Below are 22,376 nucleotides of genomic sequence, written 5' to 3'. Positions count from 1 at the left end.
TTGCAATGTAGTAGTCTGATCACTGGGGGTGAGGAGAATGAGGAAATGCTTCCACCTGTCTGCAACAGACCGATGACATAATTTCAGCCTAGGCAAAGTCACTTGACTGGAACTAAAGGACCTCTTTTAATGATAAAAGGTGGAGTTTTTTAATATGTTGTTGCTGTATATGGTGACATCCCAGGAATTTATTCATGCAGAATTGCCATTGACAGGTCCAATTTAATAAATCTAATTAGGACCTGTCATGCACAATTCTATAAAAATAACTTTTTCCTTGTACTCCACTGTAGATCCTAGTTAAGCCTAAAAATATGAACAAAATATGCATTTGTTTATTGGTTATGTCTAAATTGGTAATAACTGTATGTGCAGTTCATGGAACCAAAAATAACTCTAATATCGAATCAGGCTAAAGCAGAAAGTTCTTCATTCTGGGGTGGGTCTTTCTCACTTCCCTCCTAATATTCTGTCTCTCCCTCCTCCCTTTCCTAACATGACCCGATTTCCCATGCATCCACATCACTCTTCAAACTCCTGATGCGCTTACCATCTCTCTTCGCACCGGAAGCAGAACACACTGGAGCTGCCAATCCTCTCGTTTGCTTCTGCATCCCGGAATTTTTACACAGCGACCAAACGAGGGGGAAAACAAAATTTTCAAACGATATTAAAGCTTCCAACGGAGGACTAGACTGATGCAAATATCAGATGAGACGCTTTTGGTATCAGGCGTACGAAGCGGCGAAAATTTCCTTCAGACGCTATCATATCCGAGGGAGGTAATTTCATGCTAATTAATTAGCACTGGTAAGCGGGGATTTTTTTTTTTTTAATTAAGCATGTGGGGTTTTTTTGTTTTTTTTTTTTGTTTCCTTGCTCTCTCTCTCTCTCTGCTCTAATTTATTCTGACAACTAAAAGCATTTTGAAGGGGTGGGGGAAGACGCTCCTGATTAGTCTAGAGCTGTTGAGAAATATAGCATGTGGCAGCAGATAAAAACAGTTTGGCCCACCCAGTCTGTCTCATTCCTACAGTACCTCTTATAATAACTAGGGATCTTATTTCAGGTTGCCTTTTGCTTTCCAATATTGCCTTTCCTGCCTCTTACCTCCTAAGCTGGGACATGGCTCTGTGAATCTAGTCCCATTTCCATAAACTTTGTGTAGGAAAGGTCTATAAATTGGTGTGCTCGGACATTTGTCAAATATTGATATATGTATGAATGGGAAACTCAGGTGAAATCTATGTGGAGGCTCATACTACATGGTTTTGGCATCTTTTGTCAACTGCATCTCAAGCAGGCAAGCTCAGCACTCAATACATTCCTTCTAACAGTGTATTACTTCTTACGATCCTTTAGTTTTTTTCTTTTTTAGAATCTAGAACAGGCATCGTAAAGACAGTGCAAAGAGAATTTTGATATGCAAAATAGCAATAGCAACCAATCATATTCCATCTTTCAACAGCATAGAGCATTCACAGCAATAAAAACTATTGCTGATTGGATGCAGTGTATCACTGAACATTGCACAATCCTTTTTAAAAAATGTTGTCTATTTAAGGTATAACAAGTTTATAGTATATCTGATGTTGCAATCATAGGATAAGCCTTTGTTTCTGCATAAACAGTCACAAAGATATTAAGTATTGCCCAAATCAAAGTCATATTAAAGGCAGGCTGAATTTCAAATACTTTATTTTAAATGTTTTATTTTGTGTCTCTGTCTTGTTTTTACAACCCCAATATATCGACATTGAACATATTATCCCATGTTTTTTTTTCTATCCTATTTCCTAATGTATCTAATCCTCTGCTGGCAATTGAAGACCCCCCTTCCATCTGATTGGGAGCCTTCTTAATTAGTTACATTGTTAGCCAGTACTGTTTATATGCATCCAGACCCCAATAAACCCTTTGTGCTGTGAGTAGGCTTTTCATTCTGTCCCTAGCGTCTGTGAGCTAGGATAGAGAACAATGGTAGAATATCAAGAAATGTCAGTTTGCAGCATGCCAGGGGACCTATGATGTGTGGACTGGGCACCATGCCAGACTAAGCAGACAATAGGACAGACGTTTCATGCAGACTCTGTATCACAGGCAGCTGCAGAAATAAGGCTTGCAGTTAAGAAAGGGTGCTGGGGGGTGGGATAAAATATATGGAGACAGATCATTTTTGAATTTAACAGATTCTTCCCCAAATGAGCCTGAAGTACCATTTTATCCAGTGATATAAAAGGCTTGATCAAAATGACAAAGAGCTTGAATTATAAGCCATGGTCTAGTCTTGCATAAAATATCACCCATCACTCTCATCAGTGCATGTCTGTGTCAGCACTGGCAAGAAATAGTATTGAAAAAATATTTTCACTTTTCATTTTGGTATCAAATTTGATAAACGATAAAAATAATTTTACAGTGTTTTCTATGCTAGTGTTGTCAGTTTTACTATACTATTTTATTTATTCTATTATATTATTTTTTCTGATAAAGCCCAACACTCTATTTTAAAATGAACAATAGTAATAAAGAAATGTATAGAATGGTCTAGAAAAGGAGTATCTAATTATTTTATTCAAGATAAATTTTTTTGTTAATTTCAAGATATATTTCCAATTTCTCTTAAAGTACATCTTGCATGAGATGAAAACATGGGCTTCTTCTGACAATGCTAGTTGCTTGGCCATGTCAAGCTGACTCAAAACAATAATGCGTCAAATAAACATCAGAACAAATCCAGTATTTCTCAACTTTTATATATGTTCTGTGCAATTGACCCAGAAAGTATTCAAGTGGAAGCAGCTTCATAAAAGCCTGACAAGCAGCATTTTCAGAAGAAAGAACTTGCAATGGCAGCCTATATATTTTTCTTAGCATGGGTTTATTTATTATTATTCTTCAGGATGTATATAGCGGCAACAGTTTGCGCAGCACTTTACAATATAAAGGGAGACAGTAAAGTTACAATACAATTTAAGAAGGTTAAGAGGGCCCTGCTTATAAGAGCTTACATTCTAATAGTAGTAAAATTTGAAGTGATTATAAACCTTAAGGAGGAGTTGTAAAGGCAAAAGGATTTTTTTTCTTAATGCATTCTATGCATTAAGTTAAAAAACCTGTGTGTAGCATCCTCCCCAGCACCCCCTAATACTTACCTGAGCCCCATCTCTTTCCTGCAATTTCCACAAGTGTCTCAGCCGTCCAGGACTTTCCTCCTGTTTGGCTGAGACACAGCAGCAGCGCCATTGGCTCCCGCGGCTGTCAATCAAAGACAGTCAAACAGAAAAGAAAGGGGGTGGGGGCGGGGCTCTATATCTGAATGGACCCAGGGAGCTGTGACTCGGCTCAGGTGCCCTTATAGCAAGCTGCTTGCTGTGGGGGCACACGACAGGAGGGAGGGGCCAGGAGCACCGAAGAGGGACCCCAGATAGGGAGGATTGGAGCTGCTCTGTGCAAAACCAACTGTACAGAAGCGGTAACTATAACGTGTTTGTTATTAAAAAAAAAAAATAGACTTTACAATCACTTTAAAGCGGTATTAAACCCAAAACCAAAGTTTAATATATTACCAATCATTAGATGTTGTGGTTGCATTAGTTTTCTTTTTTAGGCTTTTATCCTTCTTTTTCCACCTGGTGATCTGGACAGTAACACATCTCCTGTATTATGCCCCGTACACGCAATCAGACTTTCCGACAACAACCGTGGATTTTTGTTCGAAGGATGTTGGCTCCAACCTGTCTTGCATGCACACAATCACAAAAATGTTGGCCAACAATTACGAACGTAGTGACGTACAAGACGTACGTGATATCTCCATTACGAATGCTAGTTTTACAAGACGGAGCGCTTCCGGCTCGTACTTGATTCCGAGCATGTGTGGACTTTTGTCCGACGGACTTGTGTACACACGATCGGAAAGTCCGACAACAAACATTTGTTGGCAGAAAATACGAGAACCTGCTAGTCAACATTTGTTGGTGGAAAGTCCGACAACAAATGTTCGATGGAGCATACACACTGTCGGACTTTCCGCCAACAAGCTCACGTTCAACATTTGTTGTCGGAAAATCCGATCGTGTGTACGGGGCATAAAAAAGAAAAGAAAATGCATACACCAAATCTAAGAATTGGTAAACTGCAATTAAAGAATAATAATATTTGCTTTATGGTTTAATACCACTGTATCAGCGAACCTATTTTTTGGTTCCTGTAAATATAATAAATGGTAAAGTAGGCCATTGAAAACATTTTGTTATATTTGTTTGACATGTACAAGAAATACTTGTTGATCCTGCCAGAAAGTGAGTTGATAACTTATTGTGCTCTCTGCGTGTGCTGCACTCTTGTCAGTTAGCATTGTTCCCAGCTATCTCTGTGATCTCCAAAACATCTTCCAAAACATGTTTCTAATACACTTCAGGAGGTGTACACAGTATCTAATACAGTGTGTACAGTTTCTACTACACTTCTGGTGGTGTACACAATACAGTGCAGCTGTAGTACAGTTTCTAATACAGTGCAGGCAGTGTATACATTATCTAATACAGTGTGTACAGTTTTTCCTACACTTCTGGTGGTGTACACAATACAGTGCAGCCGTAGTACAGTTTCTAATACAGTGCAGGCGGTGTACACAGTATCTAATACAGTGTGTTCAGTTTCTACTACACTTCTGGTTGTGTACACAGTATACAATACAGTGCATGAATGAATGACTTGTATAGCGCTACCTCTGCAAACTGAATTGCCTCAGGATGCTTTTTGCCGCTGGTGTCCACCTGCGGCATAGCGTGGTCCTTGCCCCATGAGGTCCTGACGTGCTTACAAACACATATTTGGTCAATTTTTTCGACAGGATCTAATTAACCTACCAGCATGTCTTTGGAGTGTGGGAGGAAACCGGAGTACCCGGAGGAAACCCACGCAGGCACAGGGAGAACATGCAAACTCCAGGCAGATGGTGTCATGGTTGGGATTTGAACCAGCGACCCTATTGCTGCTAGGTGAAAGTTCTAACCACTACACCACTGTGCAACCATTGTACAGTGCAGGCGGTGTACACAGTATCTAATACAGTATGTACAGTTTCTATTACACTTCTGGTGGTGTACACAGCACACAATACAGTGCAGCCGTAGTACAGTTTCTAATACAGTGTAGTTTGCCTTCCAACGCAGCTGCCAAAGTGGCCTATTCCACCTGCTCCTTATCCACAGTCACTCCTTCCGTAGCCCCACCATCATGCACAGAGGAGTCCCCAGAATTATTCGACCACAGTGTCGGGTACATGGTGCTGGAGGATGCGCAGCGGTTTGAAGGCTCCGATGTTGGTTCCCAGGTTGAGAAAGGGAGTAACAGCCCAAGAAGGACAAGTAACTGGCAGTCATGCTCCCCCAGCTGCAGCATACTGCCACGATTGCTCCAGGGATGAGCAGGTAGGGGATGATGAGGTCACTGACTGTACTTGGGTGCCTGAGAAAAGAGAGGAGGAGGAGGCACAACTCCAACAAGACAGGATGTCCTCTAGGGGGTAACTTAAGGGCAGCCACCCTATTGCATCACACCGCAGAGCTCCGCAGGCGCAGGGCGCTGCTGACTCCCCGCTGGCTTTTAAAAGTTCCTTGGTGTGGGCCTTTTTTGACATGTGTGCAGCAGATCGCACCATTGCTGTTTGCAACCTTTGTCTGAAGTGGATCAAGCGTGGCCAGAACAGCAGCCACTTGGGCACCACATGCTTGACCAGACATATGACGACCTGCCATGCAGTCCATTGGCAACAGCACTTGAAAGACTCACATCAAAGAAAAAGGCGGACTTCTCCTTGCTCCTCATCTGGGATCTCCAACCCTACTATACCTCCAGTCCTCCCAAAAACCCTTCACTGAGAAGAATGAAGGTATAGCAATAGGTGTCCCAAGTACTTGCAGCCAATCTGCTAGCAGTATACCACCATCTGATTTTAGCAGGCAAATTTCCCTATCCCAGGTGCTGAACTGTAAAAAGAATTTCAGTCCCAGCCATCCACATGCTCAGCGTTTAAATGCTGACTTGGCCAAATTGCTAGCACTGCAACTGCTGCCTTTTCAGCTGGTAGACTCTACCCCCTTTCGTGAATTTGTGAAATGTGCTGTACCTCAGTGGCAGGTTCTAAAACGTCATTTCTTTTCACAGAAGGCCATTCCGGCTCTCTACTGTCATGTGGAAGGAAATGTTTTGGCCATGTTGTACAGGGCATTCAGCAGTAAGGTTCATACTGACTCATGGTCCAGCAAGCATGGGCAGGGATGTTACCTTTTCTTCACGGTGCACTGGGTAACTGCTGGCACCTGGAAAGAATGCAGGACAAGGTTGGAGGGTGTTGGAGCTTGTTCTGCCACCACACCTCCAAAATGCTAGTGGTGATTGTGCCACAACTCTCTCCACCTCATCCTTTTCTTCTTCCTCTATGACCACTTCTGCAGATTTGTCCCCTGAGCCAGCGGTGCTCTGTAAGCGTTCAAGGGGCTACGCTTGAGTTGGTCTGCCTAGGTGACAGGAGCCACACTGGGGAAGAGATTCTGTCAGCTCTGCAGGGGCAGGCTCAAAGGTGATTGACGCCATGCCCGCTTTAGCCAGGAATAGTTGTATGTGCAGGTGGAACTCAATGTTGGCAATGCTGCAGCAGCAGCACACACAGTAGAGGGCCATCAATGAGTACCTGTGCGATTATGGCAAAAGGACAGGGTCAGGGGAGCTTGGCTTTTTTTTCGCCACGCCAGTGGCTACTGATCGAGGATGCATGCACTGTCCTGTCACCATGTGAGGAGGCCACAAGGATGGTGAGCAGTGACAATGCATGCATCAGTGACACTGTCCCTCTAGTCTTCCTGTTGGAGCACACATTTCGTGGAATCATGGAGAGGGCACTTGAGGCAGAACAGCAGGAGGAAGAGGGGGACTTCCTTACCTCTCAAGGCCGCCTTTATCCAGATAGCATTCCTGCAGGCCTGCTAAACACACAAAGGAGAAGGAGGAGGAGGATTGTGTCAGCATGGATGTAGAGGTTAACTCTCAGCAGCAGTCTTCAAGGGATGGTTTCCTGTCCCCAGAAACCCAAGGAGTTGTACATGGCTGGGAGGAGGTAGTTACCGATCATGTGATCCTTAGTGACCCAGCGTTCTCAGAATCGAATGACTCTGCAAACTTATGCTGCATGGCCTCCCTGATTCTGCAAAACCTGTGAAAGGACACTAGGATTTGTGGTATCAAGGAGAGGGATCATTACTGACTGGCAACCCCTTCTTGATCCACATTACAAGGGTAAGGTTGCAGAACTGCCTTTGCAGAGGGAGCAGAGGATGAAACATCTTCAGGAGGCCTTGAAGAAAGGTTTGTGCAATGCATTTCCAGACCCTGGGAGGTTACAATTTCCTGGTGCTAGACAACATGTTGCTGAGGCTTTGTTCAGTCAGAGGAAGAGCGGTGGAGAAGGTGGCCAGCTGACAGATGCCTTTAAACAATTTTTCAGTCCTCAGTGCCAAGGTCTGATTGGGTCAAGCAACCATCGCCAGCATTTGCATTACATGGTGCAGGAATATCTAGGGGCAAGAGCAGAATTGGAGACCTGTCCAACAGAGCATCCACTGGGTTACTGGGTCTTGTGGATGGTCCACTGACTAGAACTTGCTCAATATGCAATTGAGCTACTGGCCTGTCCTGCATCCAGTGTGCTTTCTGAATGCACATTCAGTGCTGCTGGTGGGTTTGTAATGGATCAAAGAGTGCGCCTGTCCATAGACTCCGTTGATAGGCTCACATTCATAAAAATGAATCAGTCTTGGATCAGCAGCTATCAAGCACCTGATGCTGATGTAACTGATTGAATTTGCTATGGATGTGGGATCCATTGAAGACTGCCTATGCTGACTATCTTATTCCTCCTCAATTTAAATGATGCTAGCTTCCAACAATATTTTCAGTTTAGGGCACCACCACCACCACCCAAGGCCCAATTTTTCTGTCCCTGTTTAACAGGGGCATGTGATTACAATTTTTAAACTAATATTTCACAGCAGGGCCCGTTCCTGCGCCCAACAAGAGTATCTGTGATGGGTTACAGTGTTGTTGCACCACCCCCACCACCACCAAAGGCCCAATTTTTCTACACCTGTTTAACAGGGGCATGTAATTACAATTCTTGATATAATATTGCACAGCAGGGTCTGTTCCTGCGCCCAACAAGAGTATCTGGGAGGGCTTACAGTGTTGTGGCATCACCACCACCACCACCCAAGGCCCAATTTTTCTGCCCCTGTTTAACAGGGGCATGTAATTACAATTCTAGATATAATATTTCACAGCAGGGGCCATTTCTGCGCCCAACAAGAGTATCTGTGAGGGCTTACAGTGTACTGGTACCACCAACACCTAAGGCCCAATTTTCTGCAGTGTATATAGGGCAGGCTGTATAGTATATATACTGCTTTTCAGAGTATATAGTGCCTGGGGAATCCCCAGGCTATTTGTTTTTAAATTTGAGTGTGGGGTTCCCCTTAATATCCATACCAGACCTGAAGGATTGTGGGGTGACATTCATGCCCTTTTTTTTGATATTTTTGGTATTTTTATCTATATTGCCGGGATCCGACAGCCACAAGCAGTTTTAAATGACATTTTTTCCTTTAGAAATGTAATTTTGCTGTGGCACTGTTATAAACATAAGAAAGATGCGCTACTTTACAGGCATACTAAGGACACCCCCCCAGGCACAATATTTAAAGGAATATTCCATTTTTATTGTTTCACTGTAAGCATTCTTAAAATCACTGCTTCCAAAAAAACTGCAGTTTTTAAAACTTTTTTTGCATTGACACATGTCCCCTGGGGCAGGACCCGGGTCACCCAAACACTTTTTATGGCAATGACTTGCATATAAGCCTTTAAAATTAGCACTTTTGATTTTTCACGTTCGTGTCCCATAGACTTTAATGGTGTTCGCATGTTCAAACAAATTTTTTGCCTGTTCGCATGTTCTGCTGCGAACCGAACCGGGGGGTGTTCGGCTCCTCCCTAGTAACTACTTCTCTCTAAAAGGACATTTCACTTCACCTTGTAAAGATTTCTTTTAACTTTTTGTTGTGTCTCTTGGACAAGCCTGACCTAACCTAACCATTCCCAACACTATCCAAAATTACTTTAACTACAAATTGTACCTATGGACGTATCCAGCTGCTTATATCAGTATATCTTTAAACCACCCTTTAAATTAAAATGCTTTTCTGGAAGTGTAGGTAATCTTAGACCACGGAGCTTTTCACATTTTTATGGTTCCTTATGTTGTGTAATATTTTTGTCACTAATGAATTGAAGTTGCGTGAAGGTATATCAAGATGACCCTTATTAAATGCAGTAATTAAATACATCTCAGAAGTTTTTCTTTGTAGAAGTAGCATTCACATGATAACCATCACCACATTGTAATTTAGTATTGTTCTGTTTGTATTTTATGTGCTTGCAGTACATTTCCATACCTTTGAATGCTGATAGTTTTGTCAAAAGACAAGATCACAAAGAGCTTCATGGAAAAGCCTACACCTAATATAGGCAAAGAGCTAAACTATAAAGCCTAGACTTGGGTTAGACAAAGAGCTGCACTTGAAAATCTAGAAATATAAAGAACAATAGATAAAATGTTTACCTTCACTGGAGAAAATGGAGGAAATTAAGCTCTCTTTTCTCAAAGAAACATACTGTTGCCCTTCTATTACTTTTTATTTTGTGTATTCTTTATGTCCAACCCAGCAACACAGTTTATATGTCTTGCTGCTTTTATTGCAAATTTTGTCACTGTAAGCTGGGGAAACAAAATTGCAGACTATATTAGTGTTTATTATTTACTTATAATGTATTTTATTTTCTTGCATAATGAAATAGCACAGGTCCAAAAGAGTAATGATGTGACTTTGCTTTTTGCTATGGAGAATCTGTAGATGCCTGCCACTGTATCTATGTCCATGCAAGTTATAGCCACCTCTACTTAAAAAGACCCTGTTAGGTTTCTAAACAAATTAAAATGCCAGCTTCCTGCAGTAGAAGAGGTAGTATACTCACTTCCCTGATGGCCCATGTCTCCTACCTTCTCTCAGTTCCAACTCTGTACCTTTTAAGAGTGTTGAATTCCTGTGTCCCCTGCCCCTCACTGTGCTTCTATCCTCTGACCCCTACATCTCTATAGGAAACCGCAATAATATGAGGGTTGAAGCAAGGAACCACAGCATGGGGCTGAGAACACAGGCAACTGGCACTACTGGATGTGCCAAAGAGACTGATGGAGCTAAGGGTGGATACACAGTCCACCAGAGAGATGAATGTACTATCTCTTCTACTACTGTGAACTGACTTTTCAATTTGTATACAGTGCATCTGGAAAATATTCACAGCGCTTCACTTTTTCCACATTTTGTTATGTTACAGCCTTATACCAAAATTAATTCATTATTTTCCTCAAAATTCTACAAACAATACCCCATAATGAGAACGTGAAAGAAATTTGTTTGAAAGTTTTGCAAATTTATTAAAAATAAAAAATGAAAAAATCACATGTACATAAGTATTCACAGCTTTTGCTCAATAGTTTGTTGAAGCACCCATTACAGCCTCAAGTCTTTTTGAGTATGATGCTACAAGCTTGGCACACTTATTTTTGGGCAGTTTCTCCCAGTCTTCTTTGCAGGACCTCTCAAGCTCCATCAGGTTGGATAGGGAGCATCAGTGCACAGCCATTTTCAGTTCTCTCCAGAGATGTTCAATCGGGTTCAAGTCTGGGCTCTGGCTGGGTCACTCAAGACATTTACAGAGTTGTCCCATAGCCACCCCTGTGTTATCTTGGCTGTCATTGTCCTGTTGAAAGATGAACCTTCGCCCCAGTCTGAGGTCCAGAGCGCTCTGGGGCAAGTTTTCATCAAGGATGTCTCTGTACATTGCTTCATTCATCTTTCCCTCAGTCCTAACTAGTCTCCCTGTTCCTGCTGCTGAAAAACATCCCCACAGCATGATGCTGCCACCACCATGCTCCACTGTAGGGATGGTATTGGCCAGGTGATGAGCAGTGCCTGGTTTTCTCCAGACATGACATGGCGAATTCAACCGCGATCCCGGATGCCTAGATGAGAATGGAGCCTTAAGCAGGTCAAATGCAGGTCAACTGCACTGAATTCTAACGATCTCAGAATTGTCTCAAACTGATGTCAAAAGTTAACTGCATTTGCCCATCGAAAGCCTGTTCCTCATTTTCACTGACATCAATTTGTGTAGCTAAATACACTTCTAGTCACTATGGATGTAGAATCTCTGTACAGTAACATCCCTCACAAGGATGGGTTGGCGGCATGTCACAGATTCTTATCATCCTCACCAAACCACAAATACACGGCTGAGGATGTGATACAGCGCACTGAATTCATTCTTACACACAACTACTTCACTTTCAATAATGACATCTATCTCCAGTGTATGGGTACTGCTATGGGAAGCAAAATGGCACCCCAATATGCAAACTTATTTATGGCTGACCTGGAGGACAAATTCCTGAACAGCATACAACAAAAGCCATACAGATATTATCGCTATATTCATGATATATTCATGATATGGACTGAAGGTGAAGAAAATCTAAACCAATTCTTCTCATTTATCAACACTTTTCACCCATCTATCAAACTAAAAATGGACTATTCGAAAACACATGTCAACTTCCCGGACACTACAGTATACATCAGGGATGACAAGCTTCACACGTCGATATACAGAAAACCTACTGACCAATGCAGCTATCTTCATAGTTCCAGTTTTCACCCCCAACACACTAAACGGGCCATCATACACAGCCAGGCCATCAGATACCACCGAATTTGTTCAGACCCAGAAGACAGAGATAAACATCTCAGAACACTGGCAGACTCCTTCCATAAGAAAGGTTACAAAGAAAAAAACATCAACAACAGCATAAACACAGCCTTGAAAATCCAAAGAGAAAATCTCCTCCAATACACAGAGAAAAAAACAAATAACCGGGTACCTCTAGTCACCACATACAACCCAGCACTAGAAGGGATCAAAAAGATAATCAAAGATTTACAACCCATTATAACAGAGGATGAAACTTTAAAAGGAATATTCCAACAACCCCCATTATTGGCTTTCAGACAACCACCCAACCTCAGACACAAACTAATCAGCAGGAAACTTCACTCTGATTATGAAGTCACAAATAATGGAAGCAAACCCTGCAATAAAAAACTCTGCAAACTATGCAGCCAGGTCAATCTATCCAAAAGTGTTACACACACAAATGGGACCTTCAATATCATGGGATCTTACTGCTGTACCTCCAGTAATGTGGTGTACATCCAATGCAACAGGTGCAGCAAAAGATCTTATGTTGGTGAAACAGGACAGAAGTTGCAAGCGAGGATGAATTTGCACAGACACACCATCAAAGAACATAAAGAAGACAGTTTATGCACACCTGTGGGACATCACTTCTCACAGCCGGACCACACTATAGAAGACCTCAATGTTTTAGTTCTTAAAGGGAATTTCAGTTCTATCCAGGAAAGGAAAACGTTTGAACTAAGAATGATACTTCTTTTTTACACAAAAAATAATGGCCTGAATTTAGATATTGGTTTCCTTACACATTATGCTAAAGTTGTATGACCCCTCTGTGACTAGTATCCCCCCCTGCATTCCCCCCTAGCTCTCCCTCTGTCTTATCTCACTAACTCTGCTGCTATCTTTATTACCATTGATTTGTATGTGTTTGGCTTTCCCTTTTTTTTTTTTTTTTTTTTTTTTTTTTTAGCATGCTGCTTAAAAATTTGTGAATCAGTACTGCTTGGACCTTGAAGAAGGGGACATACCCCGAAAGCTTGTCCTGAAAAATTGTATGTTAGTGCAAATAAAAAAAGTATCACGGACAGTACTCAATTTTCTCTGTCACAATTGCACTAATATGGCTACAATCAAATCAAGTATGTAGCTAAAGTGAAATGTACTGTTGTACATATATTGGATGACAAAACAGTTGTCATTGAGAGGTTTGTGGGACCACTGAATGTGAAAAACACAGACTGAAGATAAGCATTTCTGCCTGGCAATGTAGAAAAAAATCATAAGACAATTCAAATACAAAATTTTATTTAGTGGTAAATGTTTTTTTTCTGAATTTTTATTTTAAATTACACTAAGGTCTACTGTAGTTGTATCTGAAACAGGCACATATCCAAATTCAAATTGAGATTTTAAAGAGCTTTTTAATTTTCAGAGCAAACATTTGCATTATGTTGTTCCTATTCCCATTTCAGTTGAAGGTAACTGCTAGGGAAGGCTGAAAGTGACTGTTTTTATTTTGCTGAAATCTTGGCAAAATTCAGGACATTTCAGTAAAATTTGTTATTGAAATACATCAGTGGGGAAGGCAAAAGTGGTGTTTTGGTATTAAAGGGTGTAATGGGCTTTTAATTACTCCCAATGGGTTTGTTTTTCTCATTATTTTTGTGTATTTTGTTAATATTAAAACTTTTTAACCAGAAGAAAAAAGATGATGAAAAAAGTCAAATAAAAAAGTAAACGTTACAGTACACATTTGATTTGTTTTTTGTATATCCTGTTTTTTCGTTCTGTTAGAAAAAAAAAAACAAATGACATAATACAGAAATATGTAAGAAAATACAAAACAACATGGGAAGGCTTTTAAGAAAAAAAATTCCTATGCAGAAAATATGTTGAAATTTGAAGGCTCATTTTGTCAAAATTTCACTGAAGATGAAATTAGTAAATTTGTGCATAAATAATTTTCGGCAGGATCATGTCACTCCTCCCTAGTACCCACAGGTCTGTACAGGGACAAGACTTCTCAGTTCCTACAATTAAGTGTTAACTTGTGCTCCTCTGAGCGTATCGCAAGCCAATATGATATAGAATGACTAGGAATAGATACATACTTTTCTGCTACATTATGAAAATAAAATGCCCTCTGCGCTTCTGCTGACACCTAACACTTTCTTTTTATTCCCTGCCTAGGATGCCACTTGTATGTTTGCCTCTGAAGTATCTCAGCTCCTGTTAGCTGAGTCTACAAGATGCCATGTCCTCTCCACTCAAAAGATGCAGATGATCCTATGAGACATTAGTGCTCCAAGATACATACCCACTTCTTGATTTGCATATGTAATGCAGCCATACTTAATGACTGTGAGTATTCATGTTATTAGACCTTTCCTTTAAAGCTCCATGGGGAAAAAGACAAAGTGATGGGGAGGGAAAGCGGTTAATCCACCTATTAACATCTGCGGTCAGTTAAAGCGGTCAGCATGATCTGACCACCAAAAGATATTTCTTGCATTAGATCTTTTCATAAATATGCACGTCAAATTGCCAAAGTTTTCAAGTCTGTGGCTATAGAGGAGGGAGGAGGAGAACCAGAGGAAATCTCCAAGCTGCTTTATCTTGGAAATCACTAGTGATTGGTGGAAGAAAAAGGGGCACAGCCATTAATCATATTCCTTGAATTAGGTCTGGCACGAATGTCTAGAGAACTCTGCAGGTACCCAAATATGTTGGGATCATCAATCCATGTCCTATATTGCCAAAATATTGGTGCTGAGAAATTATTATTATTATACAGGATTTATATAGCGCCAACAGTTTATGCAGCACTGTACAACATAAGGGCAGACAGTACAATTACAATACAGTTTAATACAGTAGGAATCAGAGAGCCCTGCTCCTAAGAGCTTACACTCTAATGCCCCGTACACACGGTCGGATTTTCCGACGGAAAATGTGTGATAGGACCTTGTTGTCGGAAATTCCGACCGTGTGTAGGCTCCATCACACATTTTCCATCGGATTTTCCGACACACAAAGTTTGAGAGCAGGATATAAAATTTTCCGACAACAAAATCCGTTGTCGGAAATTCCGATCGTGTGTACACAAATCCGACGGACAACTGCCCCGTTTATAGTCCCGACGTACGTGTTTTACGTCACCGCGTTTAGAACGATCGGATTTTCCGACAACTTTGTGTGACCATGTGTATGCAAGACAAGTTTGAGCCAACATCCGTCTGAAAAAATCCATGGATTTTGTTGTTGGAATGTCCGAACAAAGTCCGACCGTGTGTATGGGGCATAAGAGGGAGGGTATGTTTCTGAATACTTGTGGGGTGCACAGTTGAGAGATATGATAAGTTTTACCATAAAAAAAAAAAAAAACATATATATATATACAGTACCTCACAAAAGTGAGTACATTTTTGTAAATATTCTATTATATCTTTTCATGTGACACTACTGAAGAAATGACACTTTGCTACAATGTAAAGTAGTGAGTGTACAGCTTGTATAACAGTGTAAATTTGCTGTCCCCTCAAAATAATTCAACACACAGCCATTAATGTCTAATGTCTGGCAACAAAATTGAGTACGCCCCTAAGGTCTGGTTCATAACTATGCAGGTTGCAGTTTGCATATTGCAGGTGCATTTTGCGTTTTTCAATACACATTTTTGATCCATGGAAGTCTATGGAACCAAAGACTAGAAAAAAGTCCCTGGCCCTTTCCATAAAATTCACAAATGTGAACTACATCCATAGGAAACCATGTTAAATGGACTGTAGTGTGTTTCTGCAAAACTGAAAATGCACTAAAACATGCATAGGTGTGAACCAGGCCTAAGTGAAAATGTCCAAATTGGGCTCAAAGTGTCAATATTTTGTGTGCACACCTCTATTTGCCAGCATTGCCTTAACCCTCTTGGGCATGGAGTTCACCAGAGCTTCATAGCTTGCCACTGGAGTCTTCTTTCCCTCCTCCATGACGACATCACAGAGCTGGTGGATGTTAGAGACCTTGCGCTCCTCCACCTTCTGTTTGAGGATGCCCTACAGATGCTCAATAGGGTTTAGGTCTAGAGACATGCTTGGCCAGTCCATCACCTTTGCCCTCAGCTTCTTTAGCATGGTCGTCTTGGGGGTGTCTTGGGGTCGTTATCATGTTGGAATACTGCCCTGTGGCCCAGTCTCTGAAGGGATGGGATCATGCTCGGCTTTAGTATGTCACAGTACATATTGGCATTCACGGTTCCCTCAATGAACTGTAGCTCCCCAGTGCTGGCAGGACTCATGCAGCCCCAGACCATGACACTGCCATGCCTGACTGTAGGCAAGACACACTTGTCTTTGTACTCCTCACCTGGTTGCCCCCACACACGCTTGACACCATCTCTTGGTCTCATCCGACCACAGGACATGGTTCCAGTAATCCATGTCCTTAGTCTGCTTGTCTTCAGCAAACTGTATGTGGGCTTTCTTGTGCATTATCTTTTCCTTCTTGGACGACAGCCATGCAGACCAATTTGATGCAGTGTGTGGCGTATGGTCTGAGCACTGACAGGCTGACCCCCCACCTCTTTAACCTCTGCAGCAATGCTGGTAGCACTCATACGTCTATTTCACAAAAACAACCTCTGGATATGACGCTAAGCACAGGCACTCAACTTCTTTGGTCGACCATGGCGAGGCCTGTTCTGAGTGGAACCTGTCCTGTTAAACTGCTGTATGGTCTTGGCCACCATGCTGCAGCTCAGTTTCAGGGTCTTGGCAATCTTCTTTTTGCCTAGGCCATCTTTATGTAGAGTTACAATTCTTTTTTTCAGATCCTCAGAGAGTTCTTTGCCATGAGGTGCCATCTTGAACTTCCAGTGACCAGTATGAGTGAGAGCAATAATGCCAAATTTAACACACCTGCTCCCCATTCACACCTGAGACCTTGTAACACTAACGAGTCACATGACACCGGAGAGGGAAAATGGCTAATTGGGCCCAATTTGCACATTTTCACTTAGGAGTGTACTCACTTTTGTTGCCAGCGGTTTAGACATTAATGGCTGTGTGTTGAGTTATTTTGAGGGGACAGCAAATTTACACCGTTATACAAGCTGTACACTCACTACTTTACATTGTAGCAAAGTGTCATTTCTTCAGTGTTGTCACATTAAAAGATATAATAAAATAATTATAAAAATGTGAGGGGTGTACTCACTTTTGTGAGATACTGTATATATAGATATATATCTATATGTATATCTATACAGTGGGGACTGAAAGTATTCAGACCCCCTTACATTTTTCACTCTTTGTTATATTGCAGCCATTTGCTAAAATCATTTAAGTTCATTTTTTTTCCTCATTAATGTACACACAGCACCCCATATTGACAGAAAAACACAGAATTGTTGACATTTTTGCAGATTTATTAAAAAAGAAAAACTGAAATATCACATGGTCCTAAGTATTCAGACCCTTTGCTCAGTATTTAGTAAAAGCACCCTTTTGATCTAATACAGCCAAGAGTCTTTTTGGGGAAGATGCAACAAGTTTTTCACACCTGGATTTGGGGATCCTCTGCCATTCCTCCTTGCAGATCCTCTCCAGTTCTGTCAGGTTGGATGGTAAATATTGGTGGACATCCATTTTTAGATCTCTCCAGAGATGCTCAATTGGATTTAAGTCAGGGCTCTGGCTGGGCCATTCAAGAACAGTCACGGAGTTGTGAAGCCACTCCTTTGTTATTTTAGCTGTGTGCTTAGGGTCATTGTCTTTTTGGAAGGTAAACCTTCGGCCCAGTCTGAGGTCCTAAGCACTCTGGAGAAGGTTTTCGTCAAGGATATCCCTATACTTGGCCACATTCATCTTTCCCTCAATTGCAAGCAGTCGTCCTGTCCCTACAGCTAAAAAACACCCCCACAGCATGATGCTGCCACCACCATGCTTCACTGTTGGGACTGTATTGGACAGGTGATGAGCAGTGCCTGGTTTTCTCCACACATACAGCTTAGAATTAAGGCCAAAAAGTTCTATCTTGGTCTCATCAGACCAAATAATCTTATTTCTCACCATCTTGGAGTCCTTCAGGTGTTTTTTAGCAAACTCCATGTGGGCTTTCATGTGTCTTGCACTGAGGAGAGGCTTCCGTTGGGCCACTCTGCCATAAAGCCCCGACTGGTGGAGGGCTGCAGTGATGGTTGACTTTCTACAACTTTCTCCCATCTCCCGACTGCATCTCTGGAGCTCAGCCACAGTGATCTTTGGGTTCTTCTTTACCTCTCTCACCAAGGCTCTTCTCCCCCGATAGCTCAGTTTGGCCGGACGGCCAGCTCTAGGAAGGGTTCTGGTCATCCCAAACGTCTTCCATTTAAGGATTATGAAGGCCACTGTGCTCTTAGGAACCTTAAGTGCAGCAGAAATTTTTTTGTAACCTTGGCCAGATCAGTGCCTTGCCACAATTCTGTCTCTGAGTACTTCAGGCAGTTCCTTTGACCTCATGATTCTCATTTGCCCTGACATGCACTGTGAGCTGTAAGGTCTTATATAGACAGGTGTGTGGCTTTCCTAATCAAGTCCAATCAGTATAATCAAACACAGCTGGACTCAAATGAAGGTGTAGAACCATCTCAAGGATGATCAGAAGAAATGGACAGCACCGGAGTTAAATATATGAGTGTCACAGCAAAGGGTCTGAATACTTAGGACCATGTGATATTTCAGTTTTTCTTTTTTAATAAATCTGCAAATATGTCAACAATTCTGTGTTTTTCTGTCAAGATGCGGTGCTGTGTGTATATTAATGAGGACAAAAAATGAACTTAAATGATTTTAGCAAATGGCTGCAATATAACAAAGAGTGAAAAAAATTTAAGGGGGTCTGAATACTTTCCATCCCCATTGTATATATAGAATGATAAATCTCTCCAATGGGGGAAACGTACAAAAACAGAAACATTTTAGTGGAATAAGGAAGGTTAGAACTTCTGGCAATGTTTTTATTAATGTGATGCACACAAATGAGAAAAAAAAAAACCCCTAAACAATATTCAGCACCACTCAAATATAATATACATTTGTCATTATGGATTACAAAGTACATATAAAGAGAAACACATATACCATTCCTCAGTAAAATTAATTAAAAATTAACCCCATATTGACCAACAAATAAGGGATTGCTAATAATCGGCTACCAAAGGGATTTAACATGAACCCTTAGATGAGCTGATGCAGATCAGAATATACAGTACGTTAAGAAATATAAATCAAAAAATGACAACAGAGCAAATAATGGATACCCAAATGAAGCCCTAAGTCTAAATAAAGGCCTGAATAACATGTGAGCTGGTGTCTTTCCTGGCTAGCTATAAAGAAAAGAGAGTATGGCAGGGTGGCTTGTGACTGAAAACTCTGACCATATTGTGGCTCCAGCTGCTTTGTCACAACAGGTTATTTAAGAAAGTGGAAAGATGGTACTGGACCCAGGAGGTTGCCCTATTGCTGTTTCTACCCAAAATAATGTAATGTAACTTCACTCTTAACTCATCTTATGGCATGTAGTAATTGTCTCCAGCAATGTCTCCACCTGGGAATCAACTTTCCTTGACCTGTTTCACCACTGTTGGCTTGCTCATAAGGATAGGGGAAGTGGGGGGGGGGGACTTCCCCTATCTTTGTAAGCATGCCAAGAATGGTGAAAAGCATCAAGGAAGGTTGGCTCCCAGCAGTGGCGGCCCGTCCATCAGGGAGCATGGGTGCCGCACCCCCATCCGTGCATCTGGCCCCTAATCTACATGTAGGGCACTGGACGCATGGATTCCAATGGGGGGGGGGTTTGAAACAAGTGATTAGAGCCAGAGCTCTGCACTCTGTGCTCCGAGCCCACCCAGTTGTGTGAGAATAGTGAATGAATATCCGCTATTCTCACACGGATTTTCTTCCCTGCCAATCGAGAAGTGGGTCCTGAGACCCGTTACCCAATTGGCTGAAAGGACAGGCGATCCTATTGGATGCCTAGGAGGTGAAGGAAGGAGACACACGGCGGAAGCTGCAGTGATGCAGAGCAGGAGGAGATGCCTGCCGCCCATAGAAGTGCTGCCCACCTAGATGGGGTAAGTGCGGGGCTGGATGACCGACCGTGAGGTGGGGTGCCGGTGACCTGGCAGAGCGGGAGCGGGGGGGGTGTGGATCTTGCCACCGGCTGGGGGGGTGGTTGTTTGTTGCCCCCCCCAAAAAAAAACACCAGCCGCCACTGGTTCCCAGGTGGAGACAGTCATTTTGTTGACAACTAATAAATAAAGAGCTAAGAGTGGAGTGACGGTGATACAGTTTTTTGTATTTCTGATGGGAAGTGGTGACAGACTACAGTGGCCCGCACCCAGGTTCTCCACGTACAGGAGGGGCAAGTCTTGAGTGGAGCTGTGGATTTGGGTATGTCTCAATAATGTAACAATGTTGGTGTAAGTGATCTGGTTACTGAGTGGCTTCCACACCCCAAAAAATCTCTACAGTTTCCTTCCAAATTTGTAATATACAGTAAAAATAGGAACTAAGATAGCACCCCACTGCTCGATAGCACCGATGCAACTTTATTCTTGTAGGGTCAGATGAACAAGCAAAAGGGTAGCCAACATGCTTCAGGGATCCAAAGATGCACCTTCATTAGGGTTTGGAATAGAAGACAATGGGGTTGATTTATTATTATTTTCGTCAAAGCTTAATTGACTGATATTAGAAGCTACCATGTACACTAGATTTTGTACTCTCCAGTTTTAGTAAATCAACCCCAATGTATAGGACTGAAACGTGGATGGCATTTTCTCAAATGTGAGGATCTGTACAAATCTTGTCCGCATATGCTTTAGCAGCTCCTGACAGGGAGGCTGGGGACGTGATATGCCTTTCTCTGCCAGTGATGACCTCATCACACATTTCCGAACCTTGTGTCATAGTCACAGGAAATGAGGGACCCAAGAGAAGAGGGTCACAGGCAAAAATAAAAATGACTTAGATTTAAATCTTTCTCACTGTAGGAGTTAAGATACACTAAATACATATCATATAGAATAACTACACTAGAATTTGTTGTTTTCCTGGCGTGTGGGTTTCCTATATGTGCTCTGGTTTTGTCCTTCAATCCAATATCATACTTGTAAGATAATTAGCTTCCAGCCAAAGCAACCCTACTACTGTATGTGTGCGCATGTGGATTTTGCTAGCGACAATAGACGGCAACATATCTCAAAGAGAGACTATGGTTTTAGGTTCTGTGAAGGGCTATAGAAAAAGTGGCAACACTATATATATATATATATATATATATATATATATATATATAATGAAGAAAGTAAGTGCAGGGTGAAAAGGTGAGCTTTTCTCTCCAACATAATCCCTTGATATAGATTTTTAATCCTCTTTCTACTAGATCTGTGCAGAAATGTTGAATTTGAGCCAAGAATAGTCTTTTGAATGAAAAATTCTTTTAGTGTACTATTTCCAGTGAGAGGCTTTTATCCGCCATTTATCTCTATAAATGTGTTCTTACATATGAGATTACAGCTAAGCAGCATATGGGAAAAATGTGCCTTTAGCTTAGTTGCCCCTGACTACCAAATAACTACTGCACATAAATAACCTTGTTCTGTTTTGGTATATTTTTTGGTCAATTTTTTTTTTTTTTTTTTTAATTGAAATATGTTTTCCTGGTTTTATAAATAAACATTAAAGTGTCACTAAAGGCAAAACATTTTGGACAGAGTAAGGGAGGTTTCCCTGTCCCATAGCCAAAACAGGAAGTGAGAGGAAATCCCTCCAAAATGAGGGAATCCTAGGGATATCACCAAGGGTTGAAGGAAAGAAAATCACTTGACTGTGTTGATGGGGGGGACCCCCACCCCACTCACTGCGCTATTGTATCCTGACAGTAGGAGGTTTCCCTGCCATCAGAATACAATAATCACTGCTGCCATAGCCAGTGGCAGTAATTGTATGAAAAAAAAATCAACAGGCTGGATGTACTGAAGTCGATTGATAGAGCGACTTAAGCACAACCTGCTATCTCATAGATGGATCTAAATTCGATCCATCTATGGCCGGCTTTAGTGAATCATCATATGGAGCCTTCAGGTAGAATGCGGGAGTAGTCATTGCTCTGACTCATACGTTAAAGCAGAACTTCAGGCAAATAAAACAAGACTATTTTTATCTGCGCTTTACCGTTGTTTTAGCAGTGCTTTTTGGCTGCTAGCAGGGCAATTTTAACCCCCGCTAGCACCCGTGTAGCGTGGCTGCTGAAGCGCTTTGCAGGTGCTTTAGCGACACTGCCCATTGATTTCAATAGGCAAGGTCGCTGTGTACACCCCTCCTAAAAGCCCCCAAAGATGCTGTTTTGCAGGACTTTTTTTAATGTCTTCAAGCGCACCACTCCAGTGTGAAAGCACTTGGGCTTCCCAGAGCGCTTCAGATGCCCACCATCAGGATGGCTGCTTGCTGAATTAGGATTTCCTA

The 22,376-nt window shown here is 41.8% G+C and overlaps 1 protein-coding gene across 3 annotated transcripts in view; it reads left to right on the top strand.

Annotated features, from left to right (window-relative positions):
* Positions 1 to 562: 562 nt before the first annotated feature.
* The window catches only part of TNRC6C (trinucleotide repeat containing adaptor 6C), a 519,199-nt gene continuing 497,385 nt past the window's right edge, over positions 563 to 22,376 (top strand). For 2 of the 3 annotated variants that reach the window (XM_073606237.1, XM_073606234.1), the window contains exons 1-2: positions 564 to 810; positions 14,065 to 14,235. In XM_073606237.1, the coding sequence (XP_073462338.1) occupies positions 14,215 to 14,235 (21 nt within the window). In that variant the 5' untranslated portion in view covers positions 564 to 810; positions 14,065 to 14,214. Of the gene's footprint in view, positions 811 to 14,064; positions 14,236 to 22,376 lie in introns of all 3 variants that reach the window. The other variant, XM_073606232.1, reaches the window with a different exon arrangement.

Source organism: Aquarana catesbeiana, linkage group LG12 (assembly GCF_042186555.1).
Source record: "Aquarana catesbeiana isolate 2022-GZ linkage group LG12, ASM4218655v1, whole genome shotgun sequence".
In the NCBI taxonomy this organism is placed as follows: domain Eukaryota; kingdom Metazoa; phylum Chordata; class Amphibia; order Anura; family Ranidae; genus Aquarana; species Aquarana catesbeiana.
The sequence above is the reverse complement of the archived record's forward strand: the minus strand, read 5'-3'. Positions and strand labels throughout refer to the sequence as shown.